Source organism: Nerophis ophidion, linkage group LG06 (assembly GCF_033978795.1).
Source record: "Nerophis ophidion isolate RoL-2023_Sa linkage group LG06, RoL_Noph_v1.0, whole genome shotgun sequence".
Lineage (NCBI taxonomy): Eukaryota > Metazoa > Chordata > Actinopteri > Syngnathiformes > Syngnathidae > Nerophis > Nerophis ophidion.
In genome coordinates this window covers 71873081-71898767 of record NC_084616.1, presented here as the reverse complement: position 1 = coordinate 71898767, position 25687 = coordinate 71873081, and the positions used below count along the sequence as shown (strand labels likewise).

Genomic DNA, 25687 nt, shown 5'->3' with positions numbered 1-25687 from the left:
AATAGCTATTCGCTCAATAGCTTCAATTTCTTCTTCAATTTCGTTTTCGCTATCTGCCTCCATACTCCGACCATCTGTTTCAATACATGCGTAATCTGTTGAATCGCTTAAGCCGCTGAAATCCGAGTCTGAATCCAAGCTAATGTCGCTATATCTTGCTGTGGTAACCGCCATGTTGTTTGTATTGGCAGCACTGTAGGACGTCACAGGGAAATGGACAGTCGCGTCGCAAATAGCGAAAATCAATAACTTTAAAGCTTTTTTTAGGGATATTCCGGGAGGTGTAAACATTTTTTAAAAACTTCGAAAAATAAAACAAGCCACTAAGAACTGATTTTTATTGTTTCTAACCCTTTTGAAATTGTGATAATGTTCCCCTTTAAGTCGGGATCCACGTTAATCAATTCATGGTACAAATATATACTATCAGCATAATACAGTCATCACACAAGTTAATCATCATAGTATATACATTGAATTATTTACATTATTTACAATCCGGGGGGTGGGATGAGGAGCTTTGGTTGATATCAGTACTTCAGTCATCAACAATTGCATCAACAGAGAAATGCACATTGAAACAGTGTAGGTCTTATTTAGTAGGATATGTACAGCCAACAGAGAACATAGTGAGTTCAGATAGCATAAGAACAAGTATATACATTAGAAGTACATTTGATTATTTACATTAGGTTATTTAAAATCCAGGGAGATGGGATGTGAATGGGGGAGGGTGATAGTAAAGGGTTGAAGTTGCCTGGAGGTGTTTTAGAGCGGTTTTGAAGGAATATAGAGATGCACTTACTTTTACACCAGTTGGGAGTGCATTCCACATTGATGTGGCATAGAAAGAGAATGAGTTAAGACCTTTGTACAATCGGAATCTGGGTTTAACGTGGTTTGTGGAGCTCCCCCTGGTGTTGTGGTTATGGCGGTAGGAAGTAGTTTGACATGTACATCTGGGCTTCTTAACTAAAAATAAAGGTGAAGCATTAAACAGGGAGGCACTGTGTTACAAGTACTGTTTTACACCTTCCCTGCTTGTAGGCTCCCAGACCGTGGTCGAGGAGAGCAGGGGAGACCTTTCACTTCACAATGGTTCCGTAAAGTTCCGCTCTTTGGTCGGAATGGCGAGGCCGCCGATTAGTTACAACTTTGTCACTTTATTTATTATTTCCACAGGGCACAACCGGACATTCACCATGTTATTGACACTCCTGAACATGCTAGCGCTACTTCTCCTAACTTGCCTACTCACTCACCCCACATACTGCCATTCTTAAAGGGGCACACACTCTTACAACAGCTGCTTTAAAACACGCCTTGCCAAATGTGATGATTAGTATTACCACCTTTGCTTCAAACTTAGGTAAATATTTAAATAATAGTAAAGTGAAGTGAATTATATTTATAAGGCGCTTTCTCCTCAAGTGACTCAAAGCGCTTTACAGAGTGAAACACAATATCTAAGTTACATTTAATCCAGTATTGGTGGCACTGGGAGCTCTACCAACCGAGCTATACCGTCCCTTAAAAAGCATTCAGATTTGCTCAAGGAGTCGTAAAAAGTGACAGGTAAATGGTGAATGGGTTATACTTGTAAAGCGCTTTTTTACCTTTCAAGGTACTCAGAGCGCTTTGACACTATTTCCACATTCACCCATTCACACACTGATGGTGGGAGCTGCCATGCAAGGCCCTAACCACAACCCATCAGGAGGAAAAGTGAAGTGTCTTGCTCAAGGACATAACGGACGTGACGAGGTTGGTAGTAGGTGGGGATTGAACCAGGAACCCCCTGGTTGCTGGCATGGCCACTCTCCCAACCGCGCCACGCGGTCCCCAGAAATAATAGGTAATAATTAAGGGTGTGGGGAAAAATCGATTCGAATACAAATCGAATCGTTTACATTGTGCGATTCAGAATCGATTCTAATTTTGGAAAAAATCGATTTTTATTTTTTTGTAATTTTTAATTTTAATTTTATTTTTTTTGTTTTACTTTTTTTATTTTTTAATCAATCCAAAAAACCACTACACAGCAATACCATAACAATGCAATCCAATTCCAAAACCAAACCTGACCCAGCAACACTCAGAACTGCAATAAACAGAGCAATTGAGAGAAGACACAAACAAGACACAGAACAAACCATAAGTAATGAAACAAAAATGAATATTATCAACAACAGTATCAATAATAATTATAAGTTCAGCATAGCAGTGATTTAAAATCCCTCACTGACATTATCATTAGACATTCATAAAAATAATAAAACAGAACAATAGTTTCACAGTGGCTTACACTTGCATCGCATCTCATAAGCTTGACAACACACTGTGTCCAATGTTTTCACAAAAAATAAAATAAGTCATATTTTTGGTTCGTTTAATAGTTAAAACATATTTACCTTATTGCAATCAGTTAAAAACATTGACCTTCACAATTATAAAAGCTTTTTTTTTTTAAATCTACCACTCTGATAGCATGTCAGCAGACTGGGGTAGATCCCGCTGAAATCCTATGTATTGAATGAATACAGAATCGTTTTGAATCGGAAAAATACCGTTTTTGAATCGAGAATCAAATCGAATCGAAAAAATCGATATATTATCGAATCGTGACTCCAAGAACCGATATTGAATCGCATCGTGGTACACCCAAAGATTCACAGCCCTAGTAATGATGTAGTTGTTACACCTGTCCTGCTGTTCGGTCCAGTGCAGACTGTAGTCGAAGGGCACAGGGAAAACGTTCCCATCAGGGTCGATGCCATTTAAATGCATTTAAATTTATATTTTAACCTTGTAAAAATTGTTCTTTGACTGTGAGTGTTAAATGTAGTGTAAGATTTTCTATCAAAATAAAGCCAATATCGACATTTTTCATAGTTCCCTTTATTTGGAAAAGTGTCAAAATATCAAAAAGTATCGATATACATTTTGGTACCGGTACTAAATTATTGGTATTGGGACAAGCCTAGTGTCGATGAAGATGCACTGCACGACTGCTCCCGAAATGCCCATAAAAAGTGGTACATGTCTCGTACTTGTCAGAAAACATACCAAAATGCTACACAGAGGAGCATGATAACATGAATGTGCAGCAAATAGGTGTCTCCAAATCCTTATTTAAGTAAGGCGCTCTTAGGCCCTTTTCACACGCAGTCTTAGTAAATCGCAGATAACACGGCCACTAATAGTACACACTATTTTATAGCTTGCACTTGCTGTTTAGCATGAGGTATTCAGATCTTAGTAAATCTGACCCTTAGGGTAGAAGATGCAATGATAATGGAATCACTGGGGCAGTCATAAATGTATGTTTTATTTTTAACCCTAAACCTGTTAAGATTAACCTCCCATGGAAGTACAAAGGAATGACTTGTGATATCAAAAAAAAAATGGCACAATCCCACAAGGATTTGAACCCCTTATGATAAATAACACTCAATAATATTCAACACACAACGAATGTGAGTGCGAGGAGATCGGACAGGGGGCCTCCAGGGCATATATGAGATTCATGCAGTACGTGGGTGCGAGTTTATTTCTGCCCGCCCTCTTTTTTTTTTTCTTTTTTTTTCCCGGTAGTCCAGCAGCCTGAAGCAATGATAGCGGAGAAGTTATGGATCGAAATATAAAAAATATGACAAATATTATCAAAATGGCAAAGTTCGGGGTTCTCCCAGTTGTTATTCAGCGGCAAGGCAGGAGGCAAACGTAGGAAAAAATGGCAGTAATCTGCTTTAGTGAATCAGCAGAGGTTTTAACGTGAGGATTAGAGTGCGAGTCGTGCTGCTTCCACCAGCACAAGCCTCAGCCTCCACCCCCTCTGTCCTCTCTTTTGCACTGCTTGCTGCCTTCTCCCACTCTCTCGCACAGACTTGTATTTTTCTCGGCCTTTACCCTATGTACTTAACTATACTTAACTTTTTTTTTTTCCTCCTCATTGGTTTTCCTCATTCGCTACAACAGCTCTCCCTCTCGGTTCTTTCGCATCCTGCTCTCCCTTCAAATCTACAGTATTTGTTTTTATTGGCAAACATCTTGTCCCTCCTCAAACCATTGTGCTGGCACCAGTGTTTGAGAGCATACTCTTACTCGACTTACATAACAGCAGAAGACCACACTTATTAACAACATGCTATTTTCTGTCTTTAGATATATTATCTGAATCCTCTAAAGCAGGGGTGTCAAACTCAAATGCAGAGTGGGCCAAAATTCAAAACTGAACAAAGCCGCGGGCCAAGGTTGAACAAATTAACCTTTTAATAGGGACCCAAACAAGTTTTGCATTGAATATTAAACAAGCGAGACTTATATAACTTTATAGTGACATGCAAAATCGAGTTTCAAATAATACTAACAATTAAAAAATAGCAATGGCATATCAAATCAAATTTAAATAGTAATTGAATGCCTCTTTTCTATTTGCAGCCTTCTCAGGTAAATATCAAAATAAACTTTTCCCACAGGCTAATAATAAATTTGTATATTGTAGCGTCCAGGAAGAGGGAGTGCTGCAAGGGGTTCTGTGTATTTGTTCTGTTGTGTTACAGTGCGAATGTTCACCCGAAATATGCTTGTCATTTTCGTTTAGTGTTGGTTCACAGTGTGGCGCATATTTGTAACAGTCTTAAAGTTGTTTATACGGCCACCCTCAGTGTAACCTGTATGGCTGTTGACCAAGCTTGCATTGCATTAGCGTGTGTGTGTGTGTGTGTGTGTGTGTGTGTGTGTGTGTGTAAAAACCACATATATCATGTGACTAGGCCGGCACGCTGTTTCTACGTAGGAAATGCGGACGTGACGAAAGGTTTTAGAGGACGCTTGAGGCAGTGCCTTTAAGGCACGCCCCCAACATTGTTGTCCAGGTGGGAATCAGGAGAAATTTGGGAGAATGGTTGCCCCCTGGTGATTTTCGGGAGGGGCACTGAAATTAGGGCGTCTCCTTGGAAAAACGGGGGTGAGGATTAGCAAGTATGAGTATTAGCGGTGAATACGGTGTTACAGCTACACCACCGCTGTATAATACCATCGGGCCAGCTCTAATGTTAATTTGATATTGCCTCAAGGGCTAAATGAAAATACACGGCGGGTCAAATTTGGCCCGCGGGCCAGAGTTTGATACCCATGCTCTAAAGGTGTGTAAGGCAAAATTAAGAAATCATAAAATTGCATTTCCGTTGTGGTGAAGAAGGAGCTGAGCCGGAAGGCAAAGCTCTCAATTTACCGGTCGATCTACGTTCCCATCCTCACCTATGATCATGAGCTTTGGGTCATGACCGAAAGGATAAGATCACGGGTACAAGCGGCCAAAATGAGTTTCCATGTCTCTCCCTTAGAGATAGGGGGAGAAGCTCTGTCATCCGGAAGGAGCTCAAACTAAAGCCGCTGCTCCTCCAGATCGAGAGGAGCCAGGTCATCTGGTCAGGATGCCACCCGGATGCCTCCCTAGGGAGGTGTTTCGGGCACCTTCGACCAGGAAGAGGCCACGGAGAAGACCCAGGACACGTTAGGAAGACTAAGTCTCCATGGTGCACTGAGAACGCATCGGAATCTCCCGTAAGGGGCTGGACTAACTGGCTGGGGAGAGGAAAGTCTGGGCTTCCCTGCTTAGGCTGCTGCCCCCACGACCCGACCTCGGATAAGCGGAAGAAGATGGATGGATGGATGGATGGATGGCATTTAATACAAAAGCCTTACTTGCAGTCCATCCATCCATCCATCCATTTACTACCGCTTATTCCCTTTGGGGTTGCGGGGGGCGCTATCTCAGTTACAATTGGTGAAAGATCGTGCTGCCCAGGGTGTACACCAGAAGGCGGTGTACACCCTGGACAACTCGCCACCTCATCGTAGCCTTTCTCGCAGTATCGTATTTGATTTTTCTCAAAAATCAACAGGGCGCACTACAACTCGGTGCGCCTGATGTACAGATTTATTCTGGTTCAGTGCGTGGACAATAATGCATGTGTAATGACTGCGGGCGTGCGTGGACAATAATGGATTAGTAATGACTCACCGTATTTTTCAGACTATAAGGCGCACTTAAAATCCTTTCATTTTCTCAAAACTCGACAGTGCGCCTTATAACCCGGTGCGCCTAATGTACGGAATAATTATGGTTTTGCTTACCGACCTTGAAGCTATTTTATTTGATAAATGGTGAAATGATAAGTGTGACCAGTAGATGGCAGTCACACATAAGAGATACGTGTAGACTCAAATATGACTAAAAAAAAAAACATCAAAATTGTATATGTTCCATTGAAAATATAAAACATTACACACGGCGCTCAAAAATCTATCAAAATGTTGTACTACAACTTTGGTAAGCTATGAAACAGCACCAAAACTGAATGGATTGTACTGTGCTTTAAAATACGAGTATTATCATGGTGTGTGTATAAGGTAAAACATATTATCTGGCGTTTCGTTTCGCAATATAATGCAAAAGCAACGGTTTTTTTACTTTCTGGTACCTGCAGATCTGTATTTGCATAAGTCCTGAAAATTTGCCCGTGTCCGCCTTTGTAGTCGGTTCCGAAACCATGGTCAATAAGCTTCTTCTTTTTCTCTATCTTCTTGTTAAGGGACATTCACCCTCCGCTGTTGCCATTTCTAATAAAAAGTGGCGTAAAATTCTTACTTATATCTGTCAGTAAACTTGCCATGAAAGCGCTAAAACGTACCGGTTTAGTGAGTTTACATTATTCATCCAAGGAACTTTAATTGTTAGAGAGTTTCAGTCGGATGGTTTTTCAGGGGAGACATTTCCAGGGTCTTTTTTGCACTATTGAGCCACGAATGAGGAGGTTCTGCTCCGTTATTGATTCAAGTAAAGTCCGAATGTCATTAAAACAGTTAGCTCCATATTTTGACACTTCTTCCACTCCTGTCCTTGCACGCTACACCGCTACAACAAAGATGACGGGGAGAAGACGCTGCCGAAGGTGAGCCCCGTAAATAAGACCGCCCACAAAATCGGGCATTCTGAAGCGACTGTCAAAATTCGACTTAAAGATGATCTGTAAAACGTAATCTATAGAAACATTTTGACCAATGAACCAGCATTACATGTTATGTAGACCACAAGGAAGTGTTTTACATTTAGGAACAAATACTAATAATATGAACCCTATAGTGCGCCTTTTGTATGAATATAGACCTGACTAGACCCGCTCATTGGCAGTGCGCCTTATAACCCGGTGCACCCTATGGTCCGGAAAATACGGTATTTTCAGTAAATAGTCAATCTAGTGTGACGATTGCGTGGCATCGTGGTGATGCGGGTCGTTCTCTCGGGAATGCAGTGGGGCTCGAAAACAGCGTGAAGGTAAGAAATAATTGATTTATTTAACAAATAAAAACAGACTTAGTCAAAACAAACAGAAGTAGCATGGGAGCTAGAAAAAAAACACAAGCGCTAGCATGAGAGCTAGAGAAATAACAGAAAAACTTGCACAAGGCACAAAAGGCAAAACAAAACTACTAGCATGGGAGGTAGAGGAGCAAAGACTTAGCGCGGAAGCTAGCAAGTACAGATTTGGAATCAGAATCGAGGACCACGGTCGTCAGGCTTAAATAAAGACAGTAATCAAGAGGCAGGTGCGCGTGAAAAGCAAGAGGCAGGTGAAATCTAATGAGTAACTATGGAAACAGAACAAACCAGGAACTAAGGAAGTCAAACACTAACAGAATATAATACAAAAACAAATCAAAACCAGAACATGATATGATCTGAGCAGCGGATCATAACATCTACACTTCTTTTTAAGGTGTACACTGACTACTTTAAAGAGTTTCCAAATTTACCTTGAGAAGACACAATATAATGTGAAGGCTGTACTCATTTTGTGAAATGTTGTTACTAATACTAATACTTCAACTTAGGAGTGCCCCAACTTAAGAGTGTTTTGAGATGCCTCTCCGCTCATTAAGTTGCACACAAACATTTAAGTTACAAGTATCCCCGCCAGTAGTATTTGTAGCAAATGTCACTGTAAGCCCCGTAAAATCCAACCAAAACATCTGGTCTTACTTGCGAGCTTTAAGCTTATATCGAGACATAGCTTTGTTTTTCCAACCATGGTAAGGAAGAAACTGAGTGTGGAAAAACAGTGCTGAAAAGAAGTGGTTGATAAAAACGGTTCATCAAAAAACATGACCGAGTGTGTCGCCAACATTGCAAAACACTTTGAGCATGTCACTGCAAGTCTGTGCCAAACTGAAGCAGAATGAGTCAAATCAGAAGAGAACAAAAGAAGGTTCTAATCTAACGTTAGGTGAGTTCAGTGTAAACATATTAGACTGTAACTCTTGACTGTGTCCTATGTGTCCTATGCAAATGTTGACACAAATAACACAAAGGATGGCAAAAAAATGTTGACACAAATAACACAAAGGATGGCAAAAAATGTCAACTGTCTGTTTTGTAGGGTCGCTTTTGAGGAATGTCATTTGAAATAACTGCCAAGTCTTATATCAATCAATCAATCAATGTTTACTTATACAGCCCTGAATCACTAGTGTCTCAAAGGGCTGCACAAACCACCACGACATCCTCGGTAGGCCCACATAAGGGCAAGGAAAACTCACACCCAGTGGGACATTGGTGACAATAATGACCCAGTGGGACGTCGGTGACAATGATGACTATGAGAACCTTGGAGAGGAGGAAAGCAATGGATGTCGAGCGGGTCTAACATGATACTGTGAAAGTTCAACATGATACTGTGAAAGTTCAATCCACAATGGATCCAACACAGTCGCGAGAGTCCAGTCCAAAGCGGATCCAACAAAACCCTCGTTGCTTCCACTCATAGTCTTATCCCCACACACATGTGTGCAGTGTGTTGTTAAATCTAGATCCTGGGAATGACTCATAGCGTTCGTCTTTTGTGCGGCAGGTTTTTGCTTCTTGCGTGCTTCCTGTCCACAGTCTTTACTTTGTGCACCGAAGAATTACGCTCAACCTGCCCACATCCTTCGCCAGCCTTCCTTCTCTTCCTCCACTTGTGTTTGTCACCATCCAACCCACACCTTTCCCCCCCCCCCCACCCTCCTTCTTCTGCTGCATATCCACAGTTTTGTTCCATATTCCCCTTAACACCCCGCTGCACGATATCGAGGCCACCGGTTCTTATACTAGAGACCCTGTTCGTCTTAGAGAAATGCTACTTATTGTCTTTTAGAGGTAATGGTCATTCACCAGGAAAACTACCACCTATCCACCTATACAGTGACCTGTTCAAATTGATCATAGTAATCCATACCTAATCATTAGTAGTGCTGGGGAAATTCGTCGACCGTCACTGTTGACATAATGTCCGATTCCAGTACTCTGGAATGCCCTCCCGGTAACAGTTTGAGATGCCACCTCAGTAGAAGCATTTAAGTCTCACCTTAAAACTCATTTGTATACTCTAGCCTTTAAATAGACTCCCTTTTTAGACCAGTTGATCTGCCGTTTCTTTTCTTTTTCTCCTATGTCCCACTCTCCCTCGTGGAGGGGGTCCGGTCCGATCCGGTGGCCATGTACTGCTTGCCTGTGTATCGGCTGGGGACATCTCTGCGCTGCTGATCCGCCTCCGCTTGGGATGGTTTCCTGCTGGCTCCGCTGTGAACGGGACTCTCGCTGCTGTGTTGGATCCGCTTTGGACTGGACTCTCGCGACTGTGTTGGATCCATCGTGGATTGAACTTTCACAGTATCATGTTAGATCCGCTCGACATCCATTGCTTTCCTCCTCTCCAAGGTTCTCATAGTCATTATTGTCACCGACGTCCCACTGGGTGTGAGTTTTCCTTGCCCTTATGTGGGCCTACCGAGGATGTCGTGGTGGTTTGTGCAGCCCTTTGAGACACTAGTGATTTAGGGCTATATCAGTAAACATTGATTGATTGATTGATTGATTGATTCAATTACTAATGACATCCATTAATCAGACAAGAAGCAAGGAATCATGCAGAAACAGAGTTCGATTTAGCTCATGAGGAGACATGTGTTCTGGCCGTACTCTAGTCACAGATCCAAACTACGTTCTAAAAAATCAAGCCTGCGCGCCTCCTCTATTTATTAGGAAAGTCCCTATTACATCACTGTCGCCGAGGGAAGGGGGTAGACTCGACAACTCCAGTTAGACACAACATATGATTGTACAAAAATGCAAATATGTTGACACTTGGTGCTATCGCCCAGTCTCTGCTTTGTCTGGTCCCGGAACACAATCTTCGGCTTTGACAACCCAACTCTCTCCTTTGAGTCACACCTTAAAAGCGTTACTAAAACGGCCTTCTTTCATCTCCGTAATATCGCTAAAATTCGCTCCATTTTGTCCACTAAAGACGCCGAGATCATTATCCATGCGTTTGTTACGTCTCGTCTCGATTACTGTAACGTATTATTTTCGGGTCTCCCCATGTCTAGCATTAAAAGATTACAGTTGGTACAAAATGCGGCTGCTAGACTTTTGACAAGAACAAGAAAGTTTGATCACATTACGCCTGTACTGGCTCACCTGCACTGGCTTCCTGTGCACTTAAGATGTGACTTTAAGGTTTTACTACTTACGTATAAAATACTACACGGTCTAGCTCCAGCCTATCTTGCCGATTGTATTGTACCGTATGTCCCGGCAAGAAATCTGCGTTCAAAAGACTCCGGCTTATTAGTGATTCCTAAAGCCCAAAAAAAGTCTGCGGGCTATAGAGCGTTTTCCGTTCGGGCTCCAGTACTCTGGAATGCCCTCCCGGTAACAGTTCGAGATGCTACCTCAGTAGAAGCAGTTAAGTCTCACCTTAAAACTCATCTGTATACTCTAGCCTTTAGATAGACCTCCTTTTTAGATCAGTTGATCTGCCGCTTCTTTTCTTTCTCCTATGTCCCCCCCTCCCTTGTGGAGGGGGTCTGGTCCAATGACCATGGATGAAGTACTGGCTGTCCAGAGTCGAGACCCAGGATGGACCGCTCGCCTGTATCGGTTGGGGACATCTCTACGCTGCTGATCCGCTTGAGATGGTTTCCTGTGGACGGGACTCTCGCTGCTGTCTTGGATCCGCTTGAACTGAACTCTCGCGGCTGTGTTGGAGCCACTATGGATTGAACTTTCACAGTATCATGTTAGACCCGCTCGACATCCATTGCTTTCGGTCCCCTAGAGGGGGGGGGGTTGCCCACATCTGAGGTCCTCTCCAAGGTTTCTCATAGTCAGCATTATCACTGGCGTCCCACTGGATGTGAATTCTCCCTGCCCACTGGGTGTGAGTTTTCCTTGCCCTTTTGTGGGTTCTTCCGAGGATGTTGTAGTCGTAATGATTTGTGCAGTCCTTTGAGACATTTGTGATTTGGGGCTATATAAATAAACATTGATTGATTGATTGATTGACAGTCAGCAGGCCGAGTCTGGACAAAACACTGATAAAAGAAGGCTAGCAATCTCTTGGATTGCTAGCTCTGCACAAATACAGAATTACCACTTCAGTACAAATTGACAATACTTTATAGTAACGGCCCTTAAGCATAAAGTTATGATGATGATATATACATTAATTATTCTAACACATAAATACATCGTTACGTAACGAGAAAAAATGGCCACACACGGAGAAATAAGTTGCCAAAGTCATTATTGACCAATTTCTATAGAAAGGTATGCGATCGCCATATGCCACAGGTGTCAAACTCAAGGCCCGGGGGCAAGTTCTGGCCCGTCACATCATTCTATGTGGCCTGCGAAAGCCTGGAAAAAAATGGGTTTCAATAGAATACTTTATTTTTAACTAAATGCATCCGTTCTTTCAATTTTGACAGAAAAAAAATGCACATTTCAAACTTTAATATCATCTCATCATGCCAATTCTATAAAACTATTTTTGTAAAAACAAATAGTTCAATATCTGCTCGTCACCTTTATTTATGGTTTTAAAGCAAGTTATACATAAAGAAATCTAATCATCAAATATATTTGCATTTCTTTTTTCTTTTCTTTTTTATTTATTCAATCCAATAGAACAATGAATCCGTTCTTTCAATTTTGACAGAAAAAACATGCACATTTTAAACTTTAATATTATCTCATCATGCCAATTCTATAAAACTATTTTTGTAAAAACAAATAGTTCAATATCTGCTCGTCACCTTTATTTATGGTTTTAAAGCAAGTTATACATAAAGAAATCTAATCATCAAATATATTTGCATTTCTTTTTTCTTCTTTTTTTTTTTATTTATTCAATCCAACAAAACAATACACAGCAATACCATAACACTGCAATCCAATTCCAAAACCAAACCCGACCCAGCAACACTCAGAACAGCAATAAACAGAGCAATTGAGAGGACACACAAACATGGAACAGAACAATCCAAAATTAGCGATCCATCCATTTTCTACCGCTTATTCCCTTTAGGGTCGCTGGTGCCTATCACAGCTACAATCAGGCGGAAGGCACATTACACCCTGGACAAGTCGCCACCTCATCGCAGGGCCAACACAGATAGACGGACAAAATTCACACTCACATTCACACACTAGGGCCAATTTAGTGTTGCCAATCAATCTATCCCCAGGTGCGTGATTTTTAGGAAGTGGGAGGAAGCCGGAGTACCCGGAGGGAACCCACGCAGTCACGGGGAGAACATACAAACTCCACACAGAAAGATCCCGAGCCCGGGATTGAACCCAGGACTACTCAGGACCTATTGAGAGGCAGACCCACTAACCCCTGTACCACCGTGCTGCTCAGCAGCAAAACAAAATAGAATATTATCAATCAATGTGGCATAGAAAGAGAAACTTAAGACCTTTTTCAGATTGGAATCTGGGTGTACGTGGTTTTTGAAACCCCCCGGGTGTTGTGGTTATGGCGGTCATTTATGTCATGGAAGTAGTTTGACATGTACTTTGGTATCAGGGAGGTGTAAGCAAATTTTATAGACCAGGCTCAGTGCAAGTTGTTTTTACTCTCCTCCACCCTGAGCCAGCCCACTTTGGAGAAGTGGGTAGGAGTGAGGTGTGATCTGGGGTGGAGGTCTAGAAGTAACCTGGCTACCTTGTTCTGGGATGTTTGGAGTCTAGAATTGAGGGTTTTGGAGGTGCTGGGGTACCAGGAGGTGAAATGAGAAATGACTTTTCACAGCACCGCACAGAGGCACTTAAAAAGGCATCAAGGGCGATTTTCCAGAATGGCAGAAGAAGTAAAACGGCGCTATAAGTAATTTACTTTTGCATTCCCAAACTATATGCCGACATGTTAATAGAAAAAATAATCGATTTAAGAAATAATCATTTGGTGCAACCCTACTCATTAGTACACTCAATAAAATGGTGTGACTTGTTGAAGTCTTCACAGCAACTTAACTCAATTTTCCATGATGAAATGGCACATTTTGTAGAAGCCCGTTCTCTGCCCTGAACTTGAACCTGACGGTACAGTCATGGCAGAAGCAGCCCTTGAATCAGTGGTTTCAGGCTTAATCTGGCAAGAGTGCGTCAATGTGTCCCACAGCTGCAGTTCCATCTGATAAAAGGGAGATTACAAGGATGATTTCTGACAGACTTGCAACAGATTACAAGCAGAACGCCACGGTCACTCAGCAATCCCGTCGCTGGCGCCACCAGCAGCGTTATTAACTATCCAGTGCGTAGAAAGCGGGACAATGGTAAACTTTGTTGAGTGTCATTATTTTGTAGATTTCTTGTGAAGCCATTGCATTTTTTTCATGTTCATCCATTTCAACAGAGTGAAAAATCTCTAAACCCCCTGATCCGTTTTGTAATCCTTTTTATAATCACTCTTTTTTTTAAATGGTCAAGTCAAATGCAAGCAGGGTTCTGTGGGGAGGGGAATTTTTATCATTTTAAATTCGTGGGGATTTTACACAGCATATAAAAATCCAGCATCAACATTCAATCAATCAATCAATGTTTATTTATATAGCCCCAAATCACAAATGTCTCAAAGGACTGCACAAATCATTACGACTACAACATCCTCGGAAGAACCCACAAAAGGGCAAGGAAAACTCACACCCAGTGGGCAGGGAAAATTCACATCCAGTGGGACGCCAGTGACAATGCTGACTATGAGAAACCTTGGAGAGGACCTCGGATGTGGGCAACCCCCCCCCCCTCTAGGGGACCGAAAGCAATGGAGGTCGAGCGGGTCCAACATGATACTGTGAAAGTTCAATCCATAGTGGCTCCAACACAGCCGCGAGAGTTCAGTTCAAAGCGGATCCAAGACAGCAGCGAGAGTCCCGTCCACAGGAGACCATCTCAAGCGGAGGCGGGTCAGCAGCGTAGAGATGTCCCCAACCGATACACAGGCGAGCGGTCCATCCTGGGTCCCGACGAGCGGTCCATCCTGGGTCTCGACTCTGGACAGCCAGTACTTCATCCATGGTTATCGGACCGGACCCCCTCCACAAGGGAGGGGGGAACATAGGAGAAAGAAAAGAAGCGGCAGATCAACTGGTCTAAAAAGGAGGTCTATTTAAAGGCTAGAGTATACAGATGAGTTTTAAGGTGAGACTTAAATGCTTCTACTGAGGTAGCATCTCGAATTCATAGTCAAACGTAGAACGGCCCAAATGTGGGATCACAAGGAGTTTAACATTGTCTGGGGAAAATCCAGTCGTACTGTACCAGTGAAATGTTTGGGCACACTTGCAAATGCGTATAAATGCTACTAACGTCCCAGAGCAAAACGTTGAAATGACATCATGCAAGCCTTGCACCAATCTGAGACTTGATCTCGTGAATCAACTCCACGCTTGTTGTACTTGTTCTTTGGCCTTTTGTGTATTTGACACCGCCGCAGAAAAATACCAGGGATGGCATAGAAGAAAAGTGTGATCATAATCGTAGAAGTTACCGTGTAAGGTTTTTTAATTTACCACGAGAAGTTAAGAGAACCAAGTCCGAGTCCATGGTTCTCGCCCGGAAAAGGGTGGAGTGCCATCTCCAGGTTGGGGAGGAGACCCTGCCCCAAGTGGAGGAGTTCAAGTACCTAGGAGTCTTGTTCATGAGTGAGGGAAGAGTGGATCGTGAGATCGACAGGCGGATCGGTGCGGCGTCTTCAGTAATGCGGAGGTTGTACCAATCCGTTGTGGTGAAGAAGGAGCTGAGCCGGAAGGCAAAGCTCTCAATTTACCGGTCGATCTACGTTCCCATCCTCACCTATGGTCATGAGCTTTGGGTCATGACCGAAAGGATAAGATCACGGGTACAAGCGGCCGAAATGAGTTTGGGTCTCTCCCTTAGAGATAGGGTGAGAAGTTCTGCCATCCGGGAGGAACTCAAAGTAAAGCCGCTGCTCCTCCACATCGAGAGGAGCCAGATGAGGTGGTTCGGGCATCTGGTCAGGATGCCACCCGAACGCCTCCCTAGGGAGGTGTTTAGGGCACGTCCAGCTGATAGGAGGCCACGGGGAAGACCCAGGACCCGTTGGGAAGACTATGTCTCCCGGCTGGCCTGGGAACGCCTCGGGATCCCCCGGGAAGAGCTAGACGAAGTGGCTTGAGAGAGGAAAGTCTGGGCTTTCCTGCTTAGGCTGCTGCCCCCGCGACCCGACCTCGGATAAGCGAAAGATGATGGATGGATGGACAGTCGGTGCAGGACGCTGACAGATCCCAAACCTCGTCCATGCAGAAAATTCTCCTGAGCATATGGGCCCCGCGACGTCCCGCCAGGCTTTTCCACTCGGGCCTGCCAAGCCAATTCAAGAGTGACTCTCCAGCAGCGATTCTATTAGCAGGCAGCACCGAAGTGCTTCTTTAAATACACCCTCTGCACCCATCGGTCAGGCTACAACCTCTCATTTTCATCACTCCCCTTTGTCCATGCGCAGAATTCTTTTTTTAACATTTTAGGAAGCGATCTTTTCCCCTCAAAAAGTCTCAAAACAGCGAGTACTAGCGAGATGACGTATCAAATACACATTCAAAATCCGCAATATGACAGATTTGTTGATGCAAAGCTTGCCTCTAATGCTTTTTTTGTTTTGCTACTGACATCTGGAGTGCCTTAAAACCTGCACTCCATCAGCTCTCAAACCTTCATCTTTCATTAATAGAAAACAAGACATTTTGTAGAAAAACAACAAGGAGGAATGCATTAAGAGCATGTGGGAGGTGAAAGCCGTATTTAGAGCCGTATTTGACATCTGACCACTGTTTACATGATGAGGATGCATGTACATGCTGTACATATTGTATGTATAGTCCCCTCCTATAGGTATGTATTCACCTAGAGGGCAGCTCTTGGCTGTGAGGCATACTGAGGGACTGGATTTTTACATAAGCCTGTGCATAACTACTGGTCCTCTTGAATCATACTTACGTCTCCTATCACCATGGCTACAACCTACAGCAGTGTGGAGGCGTGCTCGACATCTCTCTCATGCTTTCCCTGGCGAGCCGATCCCACAGTTGTGGATTAAAGTGAAATAACGGGTCTTCTGGGGCTCATTCTTGGTCTTTCTTTGAAACGCCTGTGGCTTTTGACTTTTGGTATCAAAGATGCGCTTAAGTTATTGGGTTTGTCTTCCCCTCAGCTCTTTATAGCGGCCTAAAACATGTTTGTAGGTAGTGCTTATACTGTGGTTCTGTTTGGATTTTGGACCTATAAATGTTCCAGGGTCAGATTGTGTAATAGAGTTTAACCATGTTAACTGGGCAGGCTATATTTTAAGTAACATACACGTGTGAAGTTACATACTGGCAATACCAAAATACAAACCCCGTTTCCGTATGAGTTGGGAAATTGTGTTAGATGTAAATATAAATGGAATTGGCAAATAATTTTCAACCCATATTCAGTTGAATATGCTACAAAGACAACATATTTGATGTTCAAATTCATAAACATTTTATTTTTTGCAAATAATCATTAACTTTAGAACTGATGCCAGCAACATGTGACAAAGAAGTTGGGAAAGGTGGCAACAAATACTGATAAAGTTGAGGAATGCTCATCAAACACTTATTTGGAACATCCCACAGGTGTGCTGGCTAATTGGGAACAGGTGGGTGCCATGATTGGGTATAAAAACAGCTTCCCAAAAAATGCTCAGTCTTTCACAAGAAAGGATGGGGCGAGGTACACCCCTTTGTCCACAACTGCGTGAGCAAATAGTCAAACAATTTAAGAACAACGTTTCTCAAAGAACAATTGCAAAAAAATTTGGGATTTCAACATCTACGGTCCATAATATCATCAAAATGTTCAGAGAATCTGGAGAAATCACTCCACATAAGCGGCATGGCCGGAAACCAACATTGAAGGACCATGACCTTCGATTCCTGAGACAGCACTGTATCAAAAACCAACATCAATCTCTAAAGGATATCACCACATGGGCTCCGGAACACTTCAGAAAACCATTGTCACTAAATACATTTTGTCACTACATCTGTAAGTGCAACTTAAAGCTCTACTATGCAAAGCCATTTATCAACAACATCCAGAAACACCGCCGGCTTCTCTGGGCCCGAGATCATCTATGATGGACTGATGCAAAGTGTAAAAGTGTTCTGTTGTCTGACAAGTCCACATTTCAAATTGTTTTTGGAAATATTCAACATCGTGTCATCTGGACCAAAGGGGAAGCGAACCATCCAGACTGTTATCGACACAAAGTTCAAAAGCCAGCATCTGTGATGGTATGGGGGTGCATTAGTGTCCAAGGCATGGGTAACTTACACATCTGTTAAGGCACCATTAATGCTGAAAGGTACATACAACTTTTAGAACAACATATGCTGCCATATAAGCGCTGTCTTTTTCATTTACGCCCCTGCTTATTTCAGCAAGACAATGCCAAGCCACATTCAGCACGTGTTACAACAGCGTGGCTTCGTAAAAAAAGAGTGCTGGTACTTTCCTGGCCCAACTGCAATCCGGATTATACCTGTATCCCCTGGAAAATGTGTGGCGCATTATGAAGCGTAAAATACAACAGCGGAGACCCCAGACTGTTGAAGGACTGAAGCTCTACATAAAGAAAGAATGGGAAAGAATTCCCCTTTCAAAGCTTCAACAATTAGTTTCCTCAGTTCCCAAACGATTATTGAGTGTTGTTAAAAGAAAAGGTGATGTAAAACAGTGGTGAACATGCCCTTTCCCAACTACTTTGGCACGTGTTGCAGTCATGAAATTCTGAGTTCATTATTATTGGCAAAAAATAAATAAAGTTTATGAGGTTGAACATCAAATATCTTGTCTTTGTAGTGCAATCAACTGAATATGGGTTGAAAAGGATTTGCAAAGCATTGTATTCCGTTTATATTTACATCTAACACAATTTCCCAACTCACACGGAAACAGGGTTTGTTCATTTATAACAGTTAAATGGGCAAATATTAATATTTCGTAATGGTTTTATTATTTGTTATATGAGCTTCGATATCGGCCAGCACGGTGGAGGAGGGGGTAGTGCGTCTGCCTCATAAGACGAAGGTCCTGTGTTTGGGATCTTTCTGTGTGGAGTTTGCATGTTCTCCCTGTGACTCCGTGGGTTTCCTCCAGGTATTCTGGCTTCCTCCCACTTCCAAAGACATGCACCTGGGGATAGGTTGATTGGCAACACTAAAATGTGGAAATGTGAGTGTGAATGTCGTCTGTCTATCTGTGTTGGCCCTGTGATGAAGTGGCGACTTGTCCTGGGTGTATGCCGCCTTCCGCCCGATTGCAGCTGAGATAGGCTCCAGCACCCCCCGCAACTCCAAAGGGAATAAGCGGTACAAAATGGATGGATGGATGGATACCGATAATTTCCGATATTACATTTAAAAGCATTTTTCGGCCGATGATATCGGCAGTCCAATATTATCAGACATTTCGAGTGTAAATGTGTCTCTGCAAACATTATTTTGGCAACATTGTGGCGCTTAGTAGATAGATAGATAGATAGTACTTTATTTATTCCGTCAGGAGAGTTCCTTCAGGAAAATTCAAATTTTCAGCACAATCCCATTCAAGATCAGACAAACATTACAGGGAGACAGAACAGGATCGCTGACTAAAAAATCGGTCTTAGCCTAGGCCCTGGAGTGGGGGTGCAGACTGAGGCCAAGGGAAAAAAAAAAAAAAAAAAAAAACACAACAACAACTCATACCCATTGTACACATCCCTCTAGTAGACCAGCCAATAAGCCATGCCCTCAGCCTTTTCCACCTTATACGAGAAGCAGCACGATACACAAAAAGCCTGAGGTTAGGGTTGTGTGCAAATGTAGTTCTTTTAAAGAAAAAACTATTGCATTCTTACAGAAAATGCATTAATAACTGCTAAATGGACAAATATTACTATTTTGTAATGGTTTTATTTGTTTTATGAGGCTCCATCTCACCTGCCTACTCTCTCGTCGATGATTTTTATGCAACATGTCCCCTGTTGTTCGCACTGTGAACTTCTAAAATACGTACATTATCACGAATATACACGTTCTGGGCAAATTTGGCAAGTTTTTGAGTATGTTAAAGCCCCACAAAAGACTATGACTCATGACATGTCCCACTGGATGTGAATTCTCCCTGCCCACTGGGTGTGAGTTTTCCTTGCCCTTTTGTGGGTTCTTCCCAGGATGTTGTAGTCGTAATGATTTGTGCAGTCCTTTGAGACATTTGTGATTTGGGGCTATATAAATAAACATTGATTGATTGATTGACATTTATTCAACATATAAAGAAGTGCAGGAGTGTAATGACTATACTGCACATGTTTTAACATTGTTTTATTTTAAAATTATAAATTATATATGTAGTGCTTCACTAGTACCCTTCTGCGCTGACCTAAGAAAACAAATATGAAAACTTAAAAATGCAAACACATTTTTCAATCAATCAATCAATCAATGTTTACTTATATAGCCCTAAATCACTAGTGTCTCAAAGGGCTGCACAAACCACCACGACATCCTCGGTAGGCCCACATAAGGGCAAGGAAAACTCACACCCAGTGGGACGTCGGTGACAATGATGACTATGAGAACCTTGGAGAGGAGGAAAGCAATGGATGTCGAGCAGGTCTAACATGATACTGTGAAAGATCAATCCACGATGGATCCAACACAGTCGCGAGAGTACAGTCCAAAGCGGATCCAACACAGCAGCGAGAGTCCCGTTCACAGCGGAGCCAGCAGGAAACCATCCCAAGCGGAGGCGGATCAGCATCGCAGAGATGTCCCCAGCCGATACACAGGCAAGCAGTACATGGCCACCGGATCGGACCGGACCCCTCCATAAGGGAGAGTGGGACATAGAAGAAAAAGAAAAGAAACGGCAGATCAACTGGTCTAAAAAGGGAGTCTATTTAAAGGCTAGAGTATACAAATGAGTTTTAAGGTGAGACTTAAATGCTTCTACTGAGGTGGCATCTCGAACTGTTACCGGGAGGGCATTCCAGAGTACTGGAGCCCGAAATGAAAACGCTCTATAGCCCGCAGACTTTTTTTGGGCTTTGGGAATCACTAATAAGCCGGAGTCCTTTGAACGCAGATTTCTTGCCGGGACATATGGTACAATACAATCTGCAAGATAGGATGGAGCTAGACCGTGTAGTATTTTATACGTAAGTAGTAAAACCTTAAAGTCACATCTTAAGTGCACAGGAAGCCAGTGCAGGTGAGCCAGTACAGGCGTAATGTGATCAAACTTTCTTGTTCTTGTCAAAAGTCTAGCAGCCGCATTTTGTACCAACTGTAATCTTTTAATGCTAGACATGGGGAGACCCGAAAATAATACGTTTTTGGAGTTTATTATTTTCGATTCCATCCATTTTTTTTTACAATGTTTTTTTTTGCCTTTTTCTTAGACAGTCCTTACCCCAAGATGCCAGCAAGTATTTTGACCATGAAACCGGAGTCCTCGAGGTTCCGATGACAGTGCAAGTTGCGGGGCAGGTGTGTATTATACTTATAGTAAGTCCATTTCGAACATCCAAGTCATGCTAGAGCAGGGGTAGGGAACCTATGGCTCTAGAGCCCGATGTGGCTCTTTTGATGACTGCACCTGGCTCTCAGATAAATCTTTGCTGACATTTTTTAACACGATAAGTAATGAATAATTCTGCTGGTAGTCACAGTATCAAAAATAACCTTCAAAATATAAAACATTCTCATGCATTTTAATCCATCCATCTGGTTTCTACCGCACCTGTTCAAGAAGTCGCATTAATGGTAAGAAGTATTTTATTCATTGTTGGTTAGCTTCAGAATAACAGTGTTATTAAAAAGAATAAGAGACTTATTTTATTATACTCTAAAAATGTTGGTTTTACTTAAAAATGCACGCATTTAGTTGTGTTCAGTCTTAAAAAAATATTATATGGCTTTTATATGGCTCTCACGGACTGCGATGAGGTGGCGACTTGTCCAGGGTGTACCCCGCCTTCCGCCCGATTGTAGCTGAGATAGGCTCCAGCGCCCCCCGCGACCCCAAAAGGGAATAAGCGGTAGAAAATGGATGGATGGAGGGATGGGCTCTCACGGAAGTACTTTTTAAAATATTTGGCTTGTATGGCTCTCTCAGCCAAAAAGGTTCCCGACCCCTGTGCTAGAGGAAACACAATGTTCCTAGGGCTGCGAATCTTTGGGTGTCCCACGATTCGATTCATAATCAATTCTTGGGGTCGCGATTTAATAATATATAGATTTTTTTCGATTCAACGCGATTCTCGATTCAAAAACGATATTTTTCCGATTCAAAATGATTCTATATTCATTCAATACATAGGATTTCAGAAGGATATATCCCAGTCTGCTGACAGGCTAGCATTGTAGATTTTTTAAAAGCTTTTATAATTATAAAGGACAATGTTTTATCAACTGATTGCAAAATTGTAAATTAGTTTTAACTATTAAACGAACCAAAAATATGACTTATTTTATCTTTGTGACAACATTGGACACAGTGTGTTGTCAAGCTTATGAGATGCGTGACACTGTGATACTATTGTTGTTTTTGTTTTATTTTTTAGAAATGTCTAATGATAATATCAATGAGGGATTTTTAATTATGACTAATATTGATACTGTTGTTGATAATATTCATTTTTGTTTCACTACTTTTAGTTTGTTCTGTGTCGTGTTTGTGTCTTCTCTCAATTGCTCTTTATTGCAGTTCTGAGTGTTGCTGGGTCAAGTTGGTTTTGGAATTGGATTGCGTTGTTATGGTATTGCTGTGTATTGTTTTGTTGGATTGATTAAAAAAAATAATTTACAAAAATTGATTTTTAAAAAAATGAGTATCGATTCTGAATCGCAGAACGTATTCAATTCGATTCGTATTCGAATCGATTTTTTCCCACACCCCTAACCGTTCCCATTCCTAATTTGTCCCTTCCAGAAGCAGAGCCACTGGAGGTTGTAACCTATATTGCTGCTTCGCTAAAATTATCTCGTACCCCCAAGGCCCAGTTGCTCCCTGGGCGATAACAAGCCAAGCATGAAGGTTGCTCTCTATTGTCTGAAGGAATTAATATGCAGGAGCATGAATATGAACGTGTAGTCCTTATTCTGTACTCAATGCTCCTTAAGTTTAATTTGGAATTTGGAAGAAAAGACTCAGGCACCTTCTGGATTGTAAAAAAAATACAGGGCAGCTGCTTAAACATTTGCGTCCAGTTGTTTTTTTTTTCGTAAAATGTCTAAATTTGTTCAGTCTCCTTGCCAGATTGTCAACTTCCTCTTCCTCCCGACTCCATGTCCCCGCACAGACAAGGAGAGAGAAGGCAGAGCTCTGACAAGGAGCCAAAGATTGGGCCAGGATGCTCCTGCGGAGCACCAAATGTGTTGATGACAATCTCTGAGAGCTCCTGGCATTAAAAGCACATGCGCACATTCTTCTTGTTGTCAGGTCAAGAACCCAAAGCATTCTGAAAATGAAACCCATGCAATGTCTGCAAACAATATCCACTTGAAAATATGCACATTTAATTCACTGATTAATGTTCTTTTTACACATGCATTATTTAGATATGCAGTATTCTCATAAATACAGTTAGCTAATACAGTAATAACTCACTTACAAGCTAAATTGGGTCTCTTTACTCGAAACACTCGTATCTCAAATCAACGTCTCCCATTGAAATTCATTGAATTCTATTTCATCTGTGCTTGACCCCACCACCCTCAAAAAAGCACAACTTTGAACATATAACAAACACTCTCAAAACACTCTTAGATTGAGTTACCACTATATATTAAAAATGATGTATTAGAAAGCAAGAGTTTTCATTGTGAGATTTCAGCGGAGGCGCAGTAACTTAAGAAAAGTAAGGACAACATATTTTTCAAAACTGCTATAAGTAAAAAAGCCTTAACAACAAAGAGCCACCGCCTAACCTAAAGTCTTAACAAGCTGCTCCGCTTAGTTCTGCCTCGGCCTCTGTCAGTATATCTCTGCAGCTTGTCCCACCCACAGAACCATCTGATTGGTTACACGCAGAGTGGTAACAGCCAATCAGCAGTGCATATTCATAGCGCACGGAGTCAGTGCTCCTGCGTAACGGTGAGCAGATAGGTGTTTAGCAGGTGAGCAGAAGGCAGCCTGGGTATGATGTTAAACTAAATCCAGGCATGAGATGGGAGGTTGTGTGTGGGTTTAGTAAGTCCCAACTAACGTCTATAAAATGCACACAAAGAACTGTTTGCACCTTTTGTGACTGGCGGGCGGTCAGCGCCATAAAGCTGAGCGGGTCCCTGGGTAAATGGGGCGCGGACAACCAACTGGACAGACTAAGTTCAACAGCCCAGTAAGGCAATTAGTCTAGGAGAATGATCTCTGATATAAAATACCCCTTCCAACCCGCACCAAGCCAGCGTGGAAGGTGTGGGCTAATAACCAGCATGAAAAGTTCGCCAATCACTATGGCAGAAACATGCTGAGGCTTTCGTCCAGCAGTGGACTGACAACGGCTCCCCAAATTATAATAAACACCTCCTAGTCAACTACTAGTAACATCACCAGGAGCTCGTTGACGTTCTAGAAACATAAGCAGCAGCTCAGCTCGTTCGCAGTCCTTGAGGTGAAGGCTAATTAGCTTTTAGCGTAACATTAGCTCACTCTGTGGTGTGTGTGTGTGTGTGTGTTATGGACAGCAAAGCTCTGTCTGTCTAAGAGAAAGACACACATTATTGATCTACAGTTATCTAAGTTATTTCACTTGACCTTTTTCTGTGTTGATTGAGCTGTGTTGAAGCAGCAAAAAAGGACATTATGTTAAATGAAGAGTTTCCTCAAGCTGTCTCTAACAGTTGAAATAATAATGTAACTGTAACCATAAAGCCTACATGAACTCCATGATGTTCGGGGATGAATAGTCTCGCCTATTGCTATTGTACTATTTTTTTCAGCTATAGTTACATTAATCATTATTAATGTAGCAGCTTAGTTTTGAATGGCAGGGTCCCTGCTATCACATGTTGATAAAAATATAAATAAATAGATAAATAAAATGAAAACATCCTGCGATGAGGTGGCAACTTGTCCAAGGTGTACCCCGCCTTTTGCCCGATTGTAGCTGAGATAGGCACCAGTGCCCCCCCGCGGCCCCAAAGGGAATATGCGGTAGAAAAGGGATGGATAATAAAAATCAACTACAGGCTTCCCAAATGCTGTAATGAATTAAGCATGATGAATTAAGTTAAGTTAAAACACCAATGATTTTCACACACATGAAATTTGTCCTCTGCATTTGACCCATCCCCTTGAACACCCCCTGGGAAGTGAGGGGAGCAGTAGGCAGCAGTGGTGCCGCGCCCGAGAATCATTTGTGGGGATTTGAGCTGAACACATGTCAGCTTGTGGAATAATAATGACATACTTAGTATCTCAGGGAACTAGGACTGTTTTGTTTTTACTTTACGGAAAATATATCGAGATATATATCGTATATTGCCATTCAGCTTACGGAGCATAAAATACAACCAAAAATTGTTGGTTGTTCATGTGACGAAGCAGGCCTTCTTCACCGCAGTCTGTAGTCCTTTGCCCTCCAGGCTGTGATGGCGATAGGCCGAGTTACACCGATCCTTACACCAGAGAGACACCACCTTAACTAACAAATTTTCTGTGGGAAACACTGAAAAGTTAACTGTTTTATGTTCTCGTTACAGGGCGAGGGTCCACTGTGCCACAGTTTGAAAAGGATATTTTACATTTGTATTTGTGTTGTGTTGCAGGTGCATCCTGTCATTTACACCATCCAGGCAATTGTGACGTCGTCTGACATGAAGTTTGACCAAATGGAGGTGGACTTTGGCTACTGTTCTATTTACCAGTCGGTCAAGAGCAGCGTGCGCCTGACCAACATGTCCTTGCTGCCTCAAGAGTTTGGCTTTGTGGCCGTTCCAGAGGTACTAAGCTGTCTAAGCTGCGATCTAGGCCCTATTCCAGGGGTCACCAACACGGTGCCCGCGGGCACCAGGTAGCCCGTAAGGACTAGATGAGTCGCCCGCTGGCCTGTTCTAAAAATAGCTCAAATAGCAGCATTTACCAGTGAGCTGCTTCTATTTTTTAAATGTTATTTATTTTCTAGTAAGCTGGTCTCGCTTCGCTCGACATTTTTAATTCTGAGAGAGACAAAAATCAAATAGAATTTGAAAATCAGAGAAAATATTTTAAAGACTTGGTCTTCACTTGTTTAAATAAATTCATTTATTTTTTTACTTTGCTTCT

At 42.2% G+C, this 25687-nt stretch overlaps 1 protein-coding gene across 1 annotated transcript in view; it reads left to right on the top strand.

Moving 5' to 3' along the window:
- The window catches only part of cfap74 (cilia and flagella associated protein 74), a 153761-nt gene that overhangs the window by 92787 nt on the left and 35287 nt on the right, over positions 1-25687 (top strand). The window contains exons 23-24 of the mRNA XM_061904796.1: positions 20823-20910; positions 25192-25365. Of these exons, the coding sequence (XP_061760780.1) occupies positions 20823-20910; positions 25192-25365 (262 nt within the window). The remainder of the gene's footprint in view (positions 1-20822; positions 20911-25191; positions 25366-25687) is intronic.